This window comes from Apostichopus japonicus, chromosome 20 (genome assembly GCF_037975245.1).
Source record: "Apostichopus japonicus isolate 1M-3 chromosome 20, ASM3797524v1, whole genome shotgun sequence".
Lineage (NCBI taxonomy): Eukaryota > Metazoa > Echinodermata > Holothuroidea > Aspidochirotida > Stichopodidae > Apostichopus > Apostichopus japonicus.
This window is the reverse complement of record NC_092580.1, coordinates 15,494,814-15,515,730: the sequence shown is the minus strand read 5'-3', so window position 1 is coordinate 15,515,730 and position 20,917 is coordinate 15,494,814. Positions and strand designations below refer to the sequence as shown.

The 20,917-nt window shown below is 36.7% G+C and overlaps 1 protein-coding gene across 4 annotated transcripts in view; it reads left to right on the top strand.

The window, feature by feature from the left end:
• LOC139961163 (A disintegrin and metalloproteinase with thrombospondin motifs 9-like) overlaps window positions 1–20,120 on the top strand; it is a 145,972-nt gene extending 125,852 nt beyond the window's left edge. Inside the window, exons 30-36 of one of the 4 annotated variants that reach the window (XM_071960118.1) lie at window positions 4,707–4,895; window positions 5,786–5,924; window positions 7,095–7,278; window positions 8,627–8,763; window positions 11,853–12,049; window positions 13,292–13,396; window positions 14,249–20,120. In XM_071960118.1, the coding sequence (XP_071816219.1) occupies window positions 4,707–4,895; window positions 5,786–5,924; window positions 7,095–7,278; window positions 8,627–8,763; window positions 11,853–12,049; window positions 13,292–13,387 (942 nt within the window). In that variant the 3' untranslated portion in view covers window positions 13,388–13,396; window positions 14,249–20,120. Of the gene's footprint in view, window positions 1–4,706; window positions 4,896–5,785; window positions 5,925–7,094; window positions 7,279–7,752; window positions 7,840–8,235; window positions 8,357–8,626; window positions 8,764–11,852; window positions 12,050–13,291; window positions 13,401–14,248 lie in introns of those variants that run through there. The other 3 variants (XM_071960119.1, XM_071960120.1, XM_071960121.1) reach the window with 3 other exon arrangements.
• The last annotated feature ends 797 nt before the right edge of the window (window positions 20,121–20,917 follow it).

Genomic DNA, 20,917 nt, shown 5'->3' with positions numbered 1-20,917 from the left:
TTCTGTGTTCTGTATGTTATGTGTTGTTCAGCAATCTCATTCATATTGTTTCTGTGTCTGTCTATATGCTACAGTGGTATATATCTCAGTCCTACATATGGTATTCATTCTGTGTTCTGTATGTTATGTATTGTATTCATTCTGTGTTCTGTATGTTATGTATTGTTGAGCAATCTCATTCATATTGTTTCTGTGTCTGTCTATATGCTACAGTGGTATATATCTCAGTCCTTCATATGGTATTCATTCTGTGTTCTGTATGTTATGTATTGTTCAGCAATCTCATTCATATTGTTTCTGTGTCTGTCTATATGCTACAGTGGTATATATCTCAGTCCTTCATATGGTATTCATTCTGTGTTCTGTATATTATGTATTGTTCAGCAATCTCATTCATATTGTTTCTGTGTCTGTCTATATGCTACAGTGGTATATATCTCAGTCCTTCATATGGTATTCATTCTGTGTTCTGTATATTATGTATTGTTCAGCAATCTCATTTATATTGTTTCTGTGTCTGTCTATATGCTACAGTGGTATCTTTCAGTCCTTCATATGGTATTCATTCTGTGTTCTGTATGTTATGTATTGTTGAGCAATCTCATTCATATTGTTTCTGTGTCTGTCTATATGCTACAGTGGTATATATCTCAGTCCTTCATATGGTATTCATTCTGTGTTCTGTATATTATGTATTGTTCAGCAATCTCATTTATATTGTTTCTGTGTCTGTCTATATGCTACAGTGGTATCTTTCAGTCCTTCATATGGTATTCATTCTGTGTTCTGTATGTTATGTATTGTTGAGCAATCTCATTCATATTGTTCCTGTGTCTGTCTATATGCTACAGTGGTATATATCTCAGTCCTTCATATGGTATTCATTCTGTGTTCTGTATGTTATGTATTGTTCAGCAATCTCATTCATATTGTTTCTGTGTCTGTCTATATGCTACAGTGGTATATATCTCAGTCCTTCATATGGTATTCATTCTGTGTTCTGTATGTTATGTATTGTTCAGCAATCTCATTCATATTGTTCCTGTGTCTGTCTATATGCTACAGTGTTATCTCTCAGTCCTTCATATGGTATTCATTCTGTGTTCTGTATGTTATGTATTGTTCAGCAATCTCATTCATATTGTTTCTGTGTCTGTCTGTATGCTACAGTGGTATCTTTCAGTCCTTCATATGGTATTCATTCTGTGTTCTGTATGTTATGTTTTGTTCAGCAATCTCATTCATATTGTTTCTGTGTCTGTCTATATGCTACAGTGGTATCTTTCAGTCCTTCATATGGTATTCATTCTGTGTTCTGTATGTTATGTATTGTTGAGCAATCTCATTCATATTGTTTCTGTGTCTGTCTATATGCTACAGTGGTATATATCTCAGTCCTTCATATGGTTTATCTTCTCACCATTTATCAAGAGATGTCATTCTGTATCCTGTATACTTTAGCAGTCTCTCCTCTCTCTCTTCTCTCTCTCTTTCTCATCCCCATCTTCTCAGCCTTTTGTTGGTTTCATCGCTCTAAGATTATATATTTTGCAATCATAAATCTTGTCACTGGTTTCTGGAGGAGTAATTAATCACCCGTCCAGTGTTTGGTATGGTTATGTAGATGACTCCACTAGCAGGTGATGGCATGGCTAGGGCTGGATTCCACTCATTGTCAGAATACCTGCACCTGTTCTCCAGGAGGCTGTGCAAAGGGTTCTATCAATGTTTGGTTAGCTTTTAATTGCGTTACCAAGAAGTATGTGTAAAAGTACTTCTTGGTAATGGTGACCCCTTCAGGATTATGTTTAAAGGAATCAATGTACCAAATTGATTTAATATTGAAATGTCAGCATGGTTATGTTGCTTTAAGGCAGTTTAGAGTATTTGAACAGTGTTCTCCAATTTTACAAACTGGTGGGAGAGGGGGAATGGGGGGGGGGGCTGGTTGTGCTTCCCTTGACCAAGTCGCTGTATAAGTATAACAGTATAGCGTATTAGTATGAAATTATTCCATACTTCTGAATTATGGTTTGGATTGCTACATTTTGAAAACATTTGATTGCCTTTGCATTCCTTGTTTACCAGTCACCAAGTCGAATTATTTTACAAATGCTATTATATATTTGTATGCCGAGACATGTGGGAAAGGGAAGGGTTTTAGTTTAGGAGGCAAATATGTTTTTGACTTGGTGAAAGTTACAAGTTTTCATCTAGTTTACTTTTGATATATTAGTAATTTCACTCCCTACAAACCATTGTAGTGCTAGGCTATTGTGTTGAAAATTGTGGAGCCTTTCTTGATTTTTCACGGTATTAAACATAGTGTAAAGATGCAAATTTTATCTGAAAAATTTGGGAAGATATGATGGCCTAGAGGTTAAAACTAGACTTTTAAAGGGTACCTACCTGAAAAATGATATTAGATTTGAAGTTAGAAATTTCATTTCTATCATACACTTCAAATTTAGTTATATCTACTGAATGTAAAGTTGGAGAAAATGCATATGTTAAAGCACTGTTTTACTTGTCTGTTAATTCTATCCTTGAATCTGAATCGCTAGATCGCCAAATCACAGGGGAGAATTTTTTTTCACTGTTGTTATAATTACAACTTTCGTGGGACACCTAAAAATCTGGACATTTCTTAAAAAACCTGGATGGTTACAAATTATAGGGACAAAACAAGAGGACATGTCTAGGGAAATATATGGTATAAACCCATTGCTTACACACACACAAAAAACATACAATATATTGGATGGTGGGAGATGTAACAGAACCAGCTGCTTTAAGCTGTAATAATCAACTGAAATTTATGGAACACACACAACTCTCATCTCAGAAGCACTTCTTGATCTGACATGACAAGCCATTGGAAGGTGGTCCGGGGCAAATTCCCCGAAACCGTTCAGTTTTCTCCAGACGTAAAGAAGATATTTCCAAGGATCCCGTTTAATCAACTCTAAGTAGCTGGATCATGAATTATGGAATGTATCATTCTCTGGAAACGTTTTTAAGCGCCGTCCTCTCCTCACACTCTGATCTTTACAGTGAACCAGTAACGTACTTTACTTTCATGGAATGTTAAATTATAAATATTTGGATTTTCCAGATTGGGGAAGAAACTGCATTTGTAGTTCATAAAACTAATACCACGACACACTCTATCATGCAGGCATGGATATATTTACTTGGTCATTATTGAGATTTAAGTCACCAATCTTGATACTTAGCCAAACAGAATTTTTAGTAATTGTATTATGTCAGAATAGAACTTGGTAGTGTTGAAGGAGCGTGAGGTGTAAAGGTCCAAGGATGGGGGATAGATAATGGTGCCAGGGGGTGAGAGAATCTTTGCCTTCTGTTACTTTACGTTAGCTTTTTAATATTTTCTGTATCCACTAACACTGTTATTTACAAAGAAGTATGTAAACCTCCCTTCCCCCCCTCCCCCCACCCACCCACCCAACCCACCTTACCTTTTTTGTCTCTTCTGTGGTTTATCTCTCCCATCTAAGTACATGGGATGTCCCAGTGATACCTTGCTGATATGTTTCAAAGTTGTAGTTACATGCGAGAGTAACAGAATATTTTATAGAAGCCATGTGGCTTCAGTATCTCTTTTCAAGGAATAAGTAAAGACATAAAGATTGTACGACAACTATTTGCCAGAATTCAGAATAGTGTTTCCTAGACTTAAAGACTTCGGTACTGCTGTTAGATTTGCGTTCAACGCCGCAGACATATTAGCTATGACCTTGCCGATGTCACAGAAGAGTCAAAGCCTTTTGATAGTTATCCAACAATGTTTCTGAACAAATGATATATGTTTATATGCTAACTGCATATTTTATATATATATATATATATATATGTGTGTCTGTGTGTGTGTGTTACTGTGTCATCACGTTTGACATGTTATGTTAAAGATAAAATAAGCCTTGCTAGTATTACCGATATCCATCGCCCTCATGACCTCTTGATGCCAGCACACACTGGTTGTTGTAACTGTGTGTCAAGATTGTTGTGGTTTGAAGTCATTTAAGAATTACTTAAACCCAGAGAATTGCTTACTCCCAAACACCCTTGCAGGTAATTAAGATTGAACTCTACCTGCTTCTGGTCGACTGTGATGGTGGTCCTAATACTGTAGCTAGCACACACGGCAATGCAGTTCAGCGCTTCTTACATTTTAAGAGAGAACCAAGGTTATTGTTGCAAAGCTAAGGACTACTGCATTGATCTACTGTGGCTTCACTAACTGTGTTAAATAAAGTTGGTGAGAAAAGGGTTAAATATAGAGGGGGTGATACAAAAATTGACTTTTATTGTTATCCATGATGACTGGGAGAAGTTCCATGACATGCTTGCTCTATGTTTGTTGTTGAAAATCTAATGGCATGGAAATATCTAAAAGCTTGAAACATTGTTAGCAATGGTAATGTTATTTCTTTTTTGTTTCCCCTCTCACTCGCTAATGGTACAAGGATTCTGTTAGTTCAACAGGGTACATGTTAAATGTCGGTCAAAATGTCAGACATTCAAAATAGAGTATTCAAAAGCAAAATAAATCAATATGGAGATTTGGGGAACAAATTCATAGCTATATTGCTTGATAATAAATAGTCACTTTTTTATCTATGATTAATTGAAGAAATCCATGCGAGTCTGATTGTTCATTCTTACTGTTTTCCTTTCCTCAGTGCTCCAGAACATGTAACGCTGGGATACAAGTCAGGCAGGTTATATGTCAGGCTGTCAGCGAGGAAGGTTGGTTAATCCCTGGTGAGGCAGATATATGTGATGAGTCCATCAAGCCCACGTTACAACAGAGCTGTAATCTAGGAGGCTGCGAAGATGATGCCGCATGGGTCACCGGAGCATGGTCACTGGTAAGACATTAGATCTTTGGAGAGTCATGAGCTTTCATACATGAAGATAGTCTGACATCATGTTACTATGATGTAAGCAACGTAGGCCTATGCTGAAGTACATTCAAGTTGTGATAGTTGTCTATTTATGACTTTAAATGGATAGCATTGTTCGAAAGATAAGACACTTAAAGAGAAGCAATCCCTACAGTCATCATCGGTAAACTTGGGAAGAACAACTGCACCAAACAGTTAAGAAAAAATCTTATTCCTTTTTGGAAAGTATTACCGTTTTAATGTTTCTTCCAGAAGATGGACAAGTTTTAAAGTCTAAGTGTCGAAATGTGACATCCACATATGCTTTAACTTTAAGTGGATTTTTTTCTTTGCAAATGCTGAAAATAAATTGTTGAAGCTTATTAAAATAAAAAAAAAACTGGCATTGACTTCAGTATCAAGTTTGTCGACACTGTTCAAATAAATATACAAATATGAAACGAGAAACAAAAGAAAATCTAAACGATTTCCCCTGTGTGTGCCAATATTACATCACTCGTGTACGTTGACATAATGGCACCCTTCCCACTACAAACAGCCTATGCCCCTCCTACCCCCTCCTCCCTAATCCTTCTCCAATATATTCATACATGTCCAGAAAAGATCTCTGTGGTTTTGACTCTACCTTTTTACAACATTCTCTGTGGTTTTGACTCTACCTTTTTGTACCATTCTCTGTGGTATTGACTATACCCTTTGGCACCATTCTCTGTGGTATTGACTATACCCTTTGGCACCATTCTCTGTGTTATTGACTATACCTTTTTGCACCATTATCTGTGGTTATGACTCTACCTTTTTGCACCATTCTCTGTGGTTTTGACTCTACCTTTTTGCACCATTCTTCTTTGCAGTGCTCAGCTACCTGTGGTCTTGGTACTCAGATAAGGCAGGTTGAATGCCAAGATAGGTACGGTTCACGAACATCAGAAGATAGCTGTCGGGTACCAGCAATCAAACCAATCACAACCAGGGATTGTACTCTACGAGCCTGTAAGTACATAGTACTTGAAGCCGTGCAAGGAACACTCTCATCTTAAATAGATATCAGAAGTTTAAATGTTGCAGCCTGTGTGGGGCGGTTGCCATTTTTATTCTGTGGTGCAACCGGCCAAATTAGAAGCTGATTTCGAGAGGGGGGGTGGGGGTGGAATGAACCAAATATGTAATTGGTTGTTGTTATATAACAATTGACCCTGCATATAAGTAGGAAGTAAGTGGTTTTGTAACTCGTGGCAATTTGGGGTCTATTAGATAAACAATATGGAGTGGAAAGTGGTCAAGAAAGGTCCCAATGCTTTTACTGATGTGTAGGGCTATATCCAACCTTGATTCGGAATGAATGACTTAAAAAAAATCAAGAAAATGCTGTTTGGCTAGACCTAGTTTCATATTCCTCCGGCCTATGAAATTTGGGAAACCCAAAATTGGTCATTTTTGGTGCTTAAAACGCTAACCTGGCAACGCTGCTGTGTGCCTAATTGTGTTGTAATAAACCAAGTACTACTTTGTGCTATGTTTCTTTGAATATGTATGCATTGCTCTTAGTGTTATAATGCAGTTGTATAACCTACAACATCTCCCTGTTTTAAGATGACCGTCTGCCATTCAGATTTATCAACTATCAGACAGAAAATATTGGTGACAGTATTATAAGTGCTAGTCTTCTGAACAAAATCTTTTCATAAGCTGATTCTTTTTGAATGCTTGAAGGCCTATCCTTTTCATGCTACAAAATCTAGTCTCTCTTCCCTCAATTCTTAATATGTTCTGTATTTCCAAAACAAGAATTTACGACCCATTTTGGATTAATTGTTCAACAATATTCATCTCTTAGAACTTCTTAAAAATATATACTTATTCCTGGTTAACTACATCTCCTAGTAGATTATAAATGAATTACTTGCTCAAATTTTAATGACTGATGTTGTAAATTTGATTTAAAGTACAGCTTTGTTGAGAAAAATTTAAAACCTTTGTCTTCATCCAAAAGCAGATTGATTGTATTATATTAACAAAGGTGTCATTGTCTGCAAGTGCAGTTAATATAGTATTGCCCATTAACTTATGAACTGGGTGATAAGTTAGGGATAGGGTTACTGGTTATTGGTTTGAGATACTTTCTTTGTCAGTCATCTTGGTTCTTCTCTTTTATGTTTTCAGGCCAGCAATCAAGTTGCAAAGACCTCCAGCACTTGGGCAATATATCAGAGGACGGTGAATACAGACTCTTAATCAAGGGACAGTTCATCAATATATTCTGTCATCAGATGTCCAGTACTACTCCTCAGGAATTTCTTACACTTCCACAAGATATTGAAAATTTTTCTGAAATTTATTCCAAAAGGTAATAGTATATTGTATTAACTTTTCTGCTATTTTACGGGAGATAAGTTGATAGTAAAGGAATAGGTTTGGCTTTACGAAATGTTTTCGGTTTCTAATAGCAGTGATGCATCTCTTATAATATTAAGAAGCAGTGGTTCTGAAAGTATTTTTTTCGTTGTATCCGGCAGTTTCACTACCTAATTTCTTTCTAGGGATGAATTCATGAAAAGATTCCATCATTTGATGAAAGCAGGAAATGTTTTGTCCATTTAATAGCCAAAGAAGACAAAGAACCTGGTAACAGTTTTGAAATCACTAGATGTATGCAAAAACAAAAAGGAAAATCAACTTTTTCATTTGTTAATGATCTTGCACTCAATACTTTTGTCAGTTGTTTGTGTCTATATAATTAAAAGTCTTTTAGTGAACTTAAACAATAATCTCAGGTGCCTGAGAACACTTTCAGTGATATCAATTATTTCCTTTGTAACAGATTGCTAGCCCCTTTGCAATGTCCATACAAAGGGAGAAGGAATGATTCCTGTGCCTGACAACACATTCAGTGATATATTCTTTCTTTTATAACAGATTACTAGCCCCTTTGCAATGTCCTTACAAAGGGAGGAGGAATGACTCGTGTGCCTGAGAACACTTTCATTGATATCAATTCTCTCTTTTATAACAGATTACTAGCCCCTTTGCAATGTCCATACAAAGGGAGAAGAAATGACTCGTGTGCCTGAAAACACTTTCAGTGATATCAATTATTTCCTTTGTAACAGATTGCTAGCCCCTTTGCAATGTCCTTACAAAGGGAGAAGAAATGACTCGTGTGCCTGAAAACACTTTCAGTGATATCAATTATTTCCTTTGTAACAGATTGCTAGCCCCTTTGCAATGTCCATACAAAGGGAGGAGGAATGACTCATGTGCCTGAGAACACTTTCAGTGATATCAATTCTCTCTTTTATTACAGATTGCTAGCCCCTTTGCAATGTCCATACAAAGGGAGAAGGAATGACTCCTGTGCCTGTACAACACTTTCAGTGATATCAATTCTCTCTTTTATAACAGATTGCTAACCCCTTTGCAATGTCTATACAAAGGGAGGAGGAATGACTCATGTGCCTGAGAACACTTTCAGTGATATCAATTCTCTCTTTTATTACAGATTGCTAGCCCCTTTGCAATGTCCATACAAAGGGAGAAGGAATGACTCCTGTGCCTGTACAACACTTTCAGTGATATCAATTCTCTCTTTTATTACAGATTGCTAGCCCCTTTGCAATGTCCATACAAAGGGAGAAGGAATGACTCCTGTGCCTGTACAACACTTTCAGTGATATCAATTCTTTCTTTTATAACAGATTGCTAGCCCCTTTGCAATGTCCATACAAAGGCAGGAGAAATGATTCCTGTGCCTGTACAAATGCTGGTCATCAGGAGGCAGGACTCACTACATTCTCAAAAGTGCGACTAAATATAACTACCTTAGAAATCATCAGTAAGTGTCTTTTCTACCCTAAAAAGAAACTTTATGTTTGATATTCATGTGTATTTTCTTTGGTTTTTCTTTCATGAATCTGAAAAGAATTGGCTCCATTTTTAAATTCTGTGTATAACTGGGGCCAGGCAAACATTGGCAAACATTGGCTTAGATGTAATTAATCCTGATAGACTTACAAGTGATTGATTGGATAGAATGAAAACATGATTGTGACAGAGAGAGAGAGAGATTACAGAAAAGTAATTTTATACTTTTAGGCAAGAAACTGTAAAATTGTACTTACAAGGAAGTTAACAATGTGGGATTTAACCTTTATTTGTGTAATGTTATACTTAAAGCAAGAACCAGGAACATTGTACTTTTAAGAAGGTTAACAATTTGGGATTTAACCTTTATTTCTGTACCAGCAATTGATGATAATAGAATGGTACCAACAAGATGTTAAATGTAGCATGTTGTCGACATCAGAGCGGTTGGGTGTATCTCTCACTCCCTTTTGAGAACTTGAGTAACTTTGAGAGGACTTTAGTAGATTAAGTAACTTGAGAAATTATGTACTTTGGAACAAATAAGAAAATACTGAATTAGGAAACAAGTTAATGGGAATGGATGTGTTGGCCTCTGCTCCTCATCCAAGATCTTACAGAAAATAAAAAGGCTGAATAATATCTATTACTTGTGGAATATTTACGGCATTTACAAGTACGTACATGATGGGAATTGATCTGAGCGAAGAACCTTTCAAAGAACCCTATAATGGTAGTGTCAAGGAACCCTATAATGGTATTGTCATGGAACCCTATAACGTTAGTGTCATGGAACCCTATAATGGTACTGTCAAGGAACCCTATAATGTTAGTGTCAAGGAACCCTTTAATGGTATTGTCATGGAACCCTATAATGTTAGTGTCAATGAACCCTATAATGGTATTGTCAAGGAACCCTATAACGTTAGTGTCATGGAACCCTATAATGGTATTGTCATGGAACCCTATAACGTTAGTGTCATGGAACCCTATAATGGTACTGTCAAGGAACCCTATAATGTTAGTGTCAATGAACCCTATAATGGTATTGTCAAGGAACCCTATAACGTTAGTGTCATGGAACCCTATAATGGTATTGTCATGGAACCCTATAACGTTAGTGTCATGGAACCCTATAATGGTACTGTCAAGGAACCCTATAATGTTAGTGTCAATGAACCCTATAATGGTATTGTCAAGGAACCCTATAACGTTAGTGTCATGGAACCCTATAATGGTATTGTCATGGAACCCTATAACGTTAGTGTCATGGAACCCTATAATGGTACTGTCAAGGAACCCTATAATGTTAGTGTCAAGGAACCCTTTAATGGTATTGTCATGGAACCCTATAATGTTAGTGTCAATGAACCCTATAATGGTATTGTCAAGGAACCCTATAACGTTAGTGTCATGGAACCCTATAATGGTATTGTCATGGAACCCTATAACGTTAGTGTCATGGAACCCTATAATGGTACTGTCAAGGAACCCTATAATGTTAGTGTCAATGAACCCTATAATGGTATTGTCAAGGAACCCTATAACGTTAGTGTCATGGAACCCTATAATGGTATTGTCATGGAACCCTATAACGTTAGTGTCATGGAACCCTATAATGGTACTGTCAAGGAACCCTATAATGTTAGTGTCAATGAACCCTATAATGGTATTGTCAAGGAACCCTATAACGTTAGTGTCATGGAACCCTATAATGGTATTGTCATGGAACCCTATAACGTTAGTGTCATGGAACCCTATAATGGTACTGTCAAGGAACCCTATAATGTTAGTGTCAATGAACCCTATAATGGTATTGTCAAGGAACCCTATAACGTTAGTGTCATGGAACCCTATAATGGTATTGTCATGGAACCCTATAACGTTAGTGTCATGGAACCCTATAATGGTACTGTCAAGGAACCCTATAATGTTAGTGTCAATGAACCCTATAATGGTATTGTCAAGGAACCCTATAACGTTAGTGTCATGGAACCCTATAATGGTATTGTCATGGAACCCTATAACGTTAGTGTCATGGAACCCTATAATGGTACTGTCAAGGAACCCTATAATGTTAGTGTCAAGGAACCCTTTAATGGTATTGTCATGGAACCCTATAATGTTAGTGTCAATGAACCCTATAATGGTATTGTCAAGGAACCCTATAACGTTAGTGTCATGGAACCCTATAATGGTATTGTCATGGAACCCTATAACGTTAGTGTCATGGAACCCTATAATGGTACTGTCAAGGAACCCTATAATGTTAGTGTCAATGAACCCTATAATGGTATTGTCAAGGAACCCTATAACGTTAGTGTCATGGAACCCTATAATGGTATTGTCATGGAACCCTATAACGTTAGTGTCATGGAACCCTATAATGGTACTGTCAAGGAACCCTATAATGTTAGTGTCAATGAACCCTATAATGGTATTGTCAAGGAACCCTATAACGTTAGTGTCATGGAACCCTATAATGGTATTGTCATGGAACCCTATAACGTTAGTGTCATGGAACCCTATAATGGTACTGTCAAGGAACCCTATAATGTTAGTGTCAATGAACCCTATAATGGTATTGTCAAGGAACCCTATAATGTTAGTGTCATGGAACCCTATAATGTTAGTGTCATGGAACCCTATAACGTTAGTGTCATGGAACCCTATAATGGTATTGTCAAGGAACCCTATAATGTTAGTGTCAATGAACCCTATAATGGTACTGTCAAGGAACCCTATAATGTTAGTGTCAATGAACCCTTTAATGGTATTGTCATGGAACCCTATAACGTTAGTGTCATGGAACCCTATAATGGTACTGTCAAGGAACCCTATAATGTTAGTGTCAATGAACCCTATAATGGTATTGTCAAGGAACCCTATAACATTAGTGTCATGGAACCCTATAATGGTAGTGTTATTACTTTGAATTGCAGTTTTAAGCACTGGCTGTCTTGTACTTAGTAGAGAACATGTGATCACGTTGCTACCATAATATGCATGGCAACCCTTAAGATGACTATTAAACGTTTAATTTTCTGTTTCATCCCACAGCCACGGATAGTACCTTTGCCAGAGTTCGCAACGGGGTGTTTGTCCCGTTTGCTACGGCAGGAGACTGCTACAGTGCGGAAAACTGCCCTCAGGGAAACTTCCGAATCAACCTTAGGGATACAGGGTTTACAATAAGTTCAGAGGCTGAATGGACTACACAGGGTTATGCTGTATCCAAAACAATAGATACCGCAGAGGTAAGCTCATATAGCAGCTAATAGATGCCCTCATAGCAGCTGTCAATGCCCATTTATGGTAGTACATGCCAATATACCTGCCCATGCCCATATGGTCTGTTCATGCCCATATCACCATATGTGACCATATCGTAAATGTGGTATTACATGGTCTGTACATGCCCAAATTGCCGTACATGACCGTATAGCTGTACTTAAAGTTCTACATGACATTCTAGCCACGTATGGTCTGTTCATGCCCATATCACCCTATATGACTTTCAGTCATAAAGCCACTCCAAGATTGATATATGTTGTCCAGTTACAGAGTTGTTGACAATTGACAATTCATATTCGTGGACGTTAAATATATGAATCTAAGAGACTGACTTCGCTCAGCTTGCGGCTTTGATAAGCCAATGATGGCTTCTTCGCCAGTTCCTGCTTGCAGTATAGGATCTATAATACATACATACATGACTTTTCAGCCTTAAACTTGGCCTATCAACACATGTTCATATAGCCTTACAAGTCTATATAGTCGTACAAGACACTAGCAAGTCACCATCAAGTCTATGGTGGATGTAATGACGGTTCTAACACTTATCAAATATCCTCGAGAAAGAAACAAATTTCATACATTAGAAAATTCTTACCCTGCCTGCCTACTTTCACACAAGTATAAGCAGCAAATAATAAAAATAAAAATAAACTAAATAAACTTAAAAAATTCTGTTAATGTTATCTTTTTCTAAAGTCCTTTCATTTATTTGCCTAGTTCATTGATATTTCAAGATGTGAAGGAAAGTCACAAAATTTGTATAATTCTGTGTTTTTACATGTGATAAATAGTGAAAATAAAAATACAATAAAACTGTTAGCAAACTGCTTATCCACTAGAGAGCCTGTGTAGGAGAATGTGCAAAAGTAAGTTGGCCTGACGTTTCCATTCTAGCAGGATCTTCTTCAGAGGCTACCTGACAAGTGACAGTAACAGACGTGACAAAAACATGCACAGAATACAGACAGGTTAATGAGCATGGTGAACACAAAGAGATAGATGTAATGGGATTAGTAGACAAGGGATGGAGAGAAGAAAGAAAGAAAGTGATAAATAGTGGTCAGGAAAACTACCTTGGATGATGCAACGAAGAGAGAATCAAATAGAATCACTAATTACATATTCATATAATAACATAAGCATATGATATAGCACTAAAGTCAGTCGCTCAGCAGTTTCAATGTTCGTCTTCTTTTTCCCAGTCAAACCAATTGATACGAGGTCACTGCGGTGGCTATTGCGGTGTCTGCTTACCATCCAGGTTAAAAGGCAGAGTACTTCCACTAGATGTTTTATGATGACCTCCGGTAAGTAAGTCTCTCAATATTCTTAAAGACGGGGAAAATAATCAAAATAATAAGACTATGTGGCTAAAACAAAAGAAAAGAGAACTGGACATGCCTGAGTGGTATGCCGAGAGTGAAATGCCAATGGTATTCTTTTGCAAAATGTTATTAGATATTGATGGATGACTTCAGACTGAATTTTAGTGTTGGCATGTTAATTACCTGACAAATTACAATTAAATTAAGCAAAAGTGTGAGTAATGCAGGTGTGCTGATTTTGCTATTAGTTGAGTTTTCAAGATTGTCACCTTTAAAGTATATTATATGCCTGGAATGCTCCTTTAAGACGTGAATCAACGATGAGATCAGCTCCCACAGTCAGCACTCAGTTACTATGAGTGTAAATGCTTTGTTTTAATCAAGTTTTAATAACTCTACCAAAACGTTGTTATTCATTAGTTCATAAACATGAACGATCAAGAAAGCTGTAAAAGTAGTTTGGAAAGCTGTAATAATACTGAGTTACAAAAACTGGATAGTTTCATTTAGGCCAAGATGGTCATGCGGAAGTTACTTTGATGGAAATGAGCAGGGGCTTCCTCCAATATTTGTATCACTACTATTGGTACATCTATTGTAATACAAGGGGGGTTCACCCCCTGCAGATTTCATCCTTTGTGTGAGGGGGGGAGGGGTACAGGTTCTCACAGACTGGCTGTGCCACTCCAGGTATACCTGTATATTAATTGTTGCCTCTTTTCTTTTCTTTTCTTTTAATCAAAAATGCTCAAATGACCCTCATGGGTTTTGTTCATTTTTTCCCCACCAGTTATCCCAAAAAATCAGTTGACTTTGTGCTTTTCTGTTTTGTAGGTAACAGTACTCCGAATGAGAAGCTACTACAAGCACCTTACTCTTGATATGCTGCTATTTACTAATCCTCTTAGCCAGAAGCCGTTTCTTTGAGGAACCGCCGGTGCACTGACAAAACCTTTTCATACAACGTATGAACAAAAATATATATTTATGTCTTTCTGTCAAGGTTTTAACTTTAGACCTATTTCTGAAGATTTTAGAGTCAAATTTTTCTTAATGAAGTTACTTTTGATATTTATGCACACACTCTTCTTTTTTTAATTCATTTTGCATAAACAAGGTTATGAAGAGTCTGCCCATTTTTATAGGTGTCATTCGTTTTTCCCTTTTTTTCTTTTGATACTAAATGTTTTTTAATAAACTACATAAAAACTGTGCTTTTACTGACTCGTATTCAATGCTAAAATGCTGCCTTTTAACATAATAATATCATTAAATATCAATAAAATTATGAATTCCTCACGTGTTAGATGCAAGGAATTCACAACGTGGTGACAATTTTTAACATATTTATTTGAACAATAAAAGACAGTTTGTTGAAAATGGCAACTATATTGATGGTAAATATCTGAACATTTTGAGGGCACCTTTAAGTTCCCATAGATTTGTGAAGAATTTCTACTGTGACGGTAAAAGTGAAGTGTCTGGCTATTTTACTCAACATGTTCAGTAGCATTGTCTTGTGAGATTTGTAGTAACAAGTTGGTTTTGAATGACAAAGATAAAAATTGTTACCATGGTTACGATTGGGTCAAACTTCGACAAGGAATATTCAGAGATGAACATTCTCTTTTAAAGTGAGTTGGTTTCCAATAACTTTTTTTTTATGCTCAAATGTGATTAATTGTTGCCATGGTTTCCAATGGTTAGTTGCAACAGACAACCTACTTTCTGTGCATATCATGGATAGGTGGTTTGTAACTCTTTGCTGGTGGGTAGGGTTTTGTTTTTAAGACTTTGTGGTTGTCACAGATAAAAGTTTGTTACCATGCTTCTCTATGGGTTGGTTTCAAATTATTTTAGGAATATCACAGGTATTTAAAGGTTAGTTTCAAACATACAAGTAACTTGAATTAGCCCTAACTTGCCACTTCAGAAAATCATTACTTTTAAGCACTCTGTGAAAATGGAATTGTTTTGAGTCTTTACAACAATGATGATGATCACCTCAGCCAGTGTTTACCTCTCCTTAGCTGTTTTTTTTTGCATAAAGTTACTGTTTACAATTATGTAGTTTACATATTTCTAAAAGTCAGTAGGGTAGCCAAGAAATAGTTAAAGGCATTGAAGACTCGCGCACAAAGAAACGTCTCATGCCGGTAATCTGACCTAGTTTCGAATGAGGTGTAACAGAAGTGTTAGACACCACCATCGATCCCAGAAAATACACACACACACAGCTTGCTACCGTCGTTTATTAGACACTAGTGTACAGTCAGTACATGCATCTACGGTCAATATCCACAACACAGTGTACATAACAGCGATGGACATCCCGGGTCCAGATAAAAGATAACAAGGTATCACTTTTCATTACTGTCTGCATTTTGTAGCAACAAGCAGAAAACTTCACTTGCAAGCAACGGAAAGATACCTTTTTCAGATGGCGGCACGCTGTTTGGGGCGAGTCTTCAATGCCTTAAACTAAAGGGCATTGTGAAAAATAATAGCCATAAAGAGTGTTACCCATTCTAACATTTTTCTTAGAAACTGATACATTTGTTTAACATCAGGCATGGTATTTACCACAGTTTACATGGTATTTACCACAGTTAACATGGTAGTTACCACAGTTTTATTTCTGTTTTAATCAGTAATTCTTTCCTTTTAGTTCTCAATTTTGGGTTCCTTTGGGTGGTCTCTTTATAAATTAAGAGTATATGCAAGAATCAAGGCAGATTACTTACCTACTATCAAAGACTTGCCTGATGTATATATGCATTATTAACAGTCTTTACAAAACCGTTGTTTACAATTCTTGTATTTTACACATCTCCTAAAGAAAGACAAAAAAGTATGAGTTTAGCTTGTACGGAATGTAAAGGCCCGCCGACTTGGGTTAAGATATTTTCAACTATGCAAACTAAACAATTGCTATGCAAGCTACATAATTATGCAAAGTTTACTACAAGAAGATATAAATAAATAAATAAAAATAAATAAGTAAAGAATTTTCTCAATTTGAGATTAATCGATAAAGATAGTTAAATATTTTTGCTGAATTTCATAATCATATATAAAGTGGGATGACATTTTCCCTTCACATTATAATGAATTATGTCTGAGGCCAGGGTATTTCTCTCGGTTTGATCAACTCTGCCATCACTACGCGGTTCTAACGCTTTATTTACTTTTCATGCTGCGTATCGTGTACTCGTGTCTACACAAAACCTATCAGTGCAATAAAGACGGGTACCGTCTGTTGGTAGATTTAAACCGTTATCGCTTGTGACTAGAACCAATTGGACCGCTTCACTCAAACAGTATCAGTTTCAGGAGTGTAGTTTTACGCTCTCATCACCCTCCATCTAGAAACCAATTTATTGGATTTGACAACACAGTATCCTCCACCATGTCATTTTACATATATGTGGTATTTGTGGAAATTTTTTACTCTTTTTTTTTTTGCTCACTTCAAATGTGCTTCGAGAAAGTTTTTGACTTTTCAAAACTGGAATCATTTATGCGACATTTTTTTCTCTGCCTACGATATAGACTACTTCTCAACAGAACACTCTTAGTTGGTATCGTTATCAAGTAAATTAGTTTAATTATCAACCGATGGAATAATCTGTGAGGCAAGAAGTATAAATCGTTAATATTCGTGGAGTAAGTTTGACTTGTGTCTTCGGTGAATTATTATGTATGTAAACTCTGCCAGGAGTGGACTGAGGGCTCTATGAAACTCGGCGACCAAATTACGAGGGAATTATTTGTCCAACTGACATTGGATTTGAATCAGCTGCAACCATTTCTTCTTCCAAGTTTTGTTCCATAAATATTTATATCTATAGACTAATGGTCACACTCTTGGACAGACTGATCTAAGGTTTTTCTCAAGTACATTTGGATGTCTATTCTGGGAAAACTGCATGACGTTTGTATCAGGTCACCCATTAATATATTTCTATGAACAAAAAAAAAGTGACTTTTATCAATTGATATTTGCCAATACTTGTCATTGAAATGTCTTAATACAGATATGATGTTTTCTGTGGGTTTTTGAATACCGTTTAATTTTTGTAAAATGATTTTCTACACAGCAACCTCAAAACATGTTTTTTTTTAAATTATACTTGTCATGGTATTTTACAATATGTGGACTTTGTAAGTTATTTTTTGGACAAATATTTGTAATTATTATTTCCTTCTATTGTTTGTTTTAGCACCACCGAACTATGCTGCATATATCAACCAAAACTTCCTTACTCTTCCGTCTTACAAGATGTAAATTGTCAGTACTTTTACATTAAGTCAGTGTAACCTTTGACATGGTCTTTTAAAATCATCCAAGTCTTATATGATTCAAAAGCAAGAGTCTTTTGATGATAACCACTAAGAGCTTTTTTCTGTAGTTTCATTGTTTGCTGATGGTTTGCTCTCAAATTAGAGACATTTCACAGAATTGAAAGATCTGTCGTCCAGGGGTGGATTTGGTCTTACCGGTTTGCAACCGTTGTGCAACCGACTATGAGGCGCTTCTAAAAGTGCAACCAGGTTGTGGTGCTGGGATACACCAACTACTAAGCTATTTGTGGCAAAACGGTGCCGGTCTTGTCCGAGGCACCAAATGTGCCACTTGTTTCAAGGCCCAGAGTGCCACCGCTGGTTGGTTCTCTTAGCTGATGGCAGCACGGTTTTGTCCCAGTCAACCCCTGCTGTTGTGATATAGATATAAACAATGTCAGATTGTATATAGAAGCTGTCTATGGTTCAAAGGTTTATGCATAAAATAAATTATAAGATTATGTTAATCACTTCTCAGTGGAATAAAAACACTTACAAAGGACTTTGAAAAGAGGTATTCTTGCACTGATTACATCGAGATTTGGGAGGAGGTTTTCTGGACTTGCTTACAAAGGGCTTTTCCAGTGGGTATGCTTGATAATTAGTATTAATAAAATACAATAAAACCACCTTTAAAGCCCCAAACCATTTTGCAGAAAAAAGAAAGAAAGAAAAAAGAGCCAAAAAAACCCAAGGTGACTCTAGTACAGGGTTGTCCAACCTACGGCCCGCGGGCCACAGTCCGGCCTGCTGCAAGGTTGCGTCCGGCCCGCCAGAGATGCTCTACGGTGCGAAATTTTAGTAAGCAGGTTTATTGATAACAATTTGAAGCTATATAATCAATCATTCGAACTTTCTGGGTCCATAAAACTGCATTACAGGTCAGTCTCACCAGAGAGTGGGGGGGGGGGGGCTGAACTTTATTCATCTGTTTTATCAGGAAGGAAAATAAATTCAAGCGCCCCCTCCTTCATCAAAATCATTCCATGTGGCCCGCCTCCGCAAAAGGTTGGACAACCCTGCTCTAGTAGGTAGAGATAGTATCCATGCATGTAACCATAGAGCAAACAGCCAGGTTGCAAGAACACTTCCATATGAGTTAAACAATGAAACATATGGGTATCCATTTGTGGAAAATTTGACAGTTTTCTCTTTGTGTTTTGTATCAGTTTTTTTGTATTTTAAACATTGTGTAATCAGCATTATTATGCACAATGACATGTTCAGCACAAATAAGGTAAGAGTTAACGATTTGCTGGTCAAATAGAAGACTCATTTATAATAATAATATTAATAATAATAAGATACAGTACAACTGAGCATTCATGAGGCTGAAGCTTGATATAAAATATTTTAGATATACTCTGCTATAACATGGAAGTAGAATGTTGTGTGTGAGTGTGTGTGCCTGTAATGAATTTATGCAAGTATAACTTCTTTGTTTTTTTTCTTCCTCCTTTCCTTTTCAAGTAAAATATCTTCTGGAAAGATATAAATTTAGAGATGTTGTGACTGTAATGGTGCTTTATAAACTGTAGGATATAGTCTGCCTAATTAATATTTATCTACAATTTATATCTGTTTAGGTCAAGATAATACTGCAAGAAAGAGATTTGTTTATTTTTGACGTTTGTACAACATTTCAAGGTTTTTCATTTATTTATTATTTTATTTTATTTTAAGGAGATTTTATAGCTTGGAAGAGGGGAAGGGTTGGAGAGGGGTATATGCCGACAGGGGACGAAAAGGGTACTTGCAAGACTGTCAGGTGGTTAGGGGCAGGGAGGACATGGGATTAGGGAGTGTCAGAAACTGTCCAAAAAGGTAACAATCTTGGGATTATCCTGCATGGAATCAAAGAAGTTAAAATCTTCCTCTTACCCCTGATGGTAATATTTTAAATTTACGTTTGGGATTACGTCGGTTAAATAGTAGGCCTAAATGACAGTTGTTTTTTATTTTTTTAAAGTGAATTTTAATAGAATGTTTTTGGTTTGCCAGGAGACAATTTTTATGTCAGTTTTAATTTCTAGAGGAATGTCTGGCATTTGTATTCAGATGCATAACCCAGCGAATGGTTTATATTGAAAAAGCTCAGTAAGAAAAAAGTTGATGACACGCACACACAAAAAAAATTGAAAATTATGTGTATTTCCCCCCCCCCCCATTTTTTATTCATTTTTGACATATATCAGCGGTTGGATGGGTAGCCTTTTTTTTTAATGTATTTATGCATATTTTAGGCCTTATTGTTGTGGTCTATAGATTTGAAACGTGTGTTTCAAATAATGAAAGGAATGTAAATAAACCACTGCCATTTTGTTATTTAATTTAATAAAAATAAAAATGAAAATACTCTGCATTATCTCTGTGTTAACTTAATTTGTTTCTTTTTCTTCTCCCGTCCCCCCCCCCCTCCCCCTCCTGCCCTCCGTGTATGATGACATCATAGAACTAGTCATTGCAGACAAGTTAACTTTTTATATAGGTTTTACAAGCATGAAACCAATCAAACTAAGTTCACCTCATCCATGCCTTGATAAGTGACCAAATTCATATCATGGTACCGTCTGGATTCCTGCTACAATGAAGTTGATTGTGACTGGAAAATGAAATAAAGAAATGGCTATAGGTCGGTCCATCAAAAATAGTCCCAAGGCGGCAACCAGCCCAATAGGCCTGACAGTGCCATATACATAAAACCAGGGAGCCTAGAGGTTCCGCGATATCAAAACATTCATAGGCGTACGAGGCGGGGGGGGGGCAGGGGGCAGACTGCCCCCCCCCCCAAATTTCCAGAGGACAAGAAATTCGGGCAAAAGTCCAGAAAAATTCGGGCAGCCTAAGAGGAGAAAAAAAAATATATATATATATTTTTTTCTCCTCTTAGGCTGCCCGAATTGTTCAGGACTTTTGCCCGAATTTCTTGTCCTCTGGAAATATAAATATATATATAAATATGCAGTAGCTTGCCCGAATCTTTTTCAAATTTTTGCCCGACAATTCCATGATTTTCTTTATTTAGCATCATGATGCCCGAATATTTCAATGTAACACCACCGTAAGCGCAGTTCATCTGGGCTACCACGCTTTTTGCACGATTAATTTTTTTCTAACTAGTCAATTGTATACCTGAACCAAGGGCGGCGGAACCGGGGG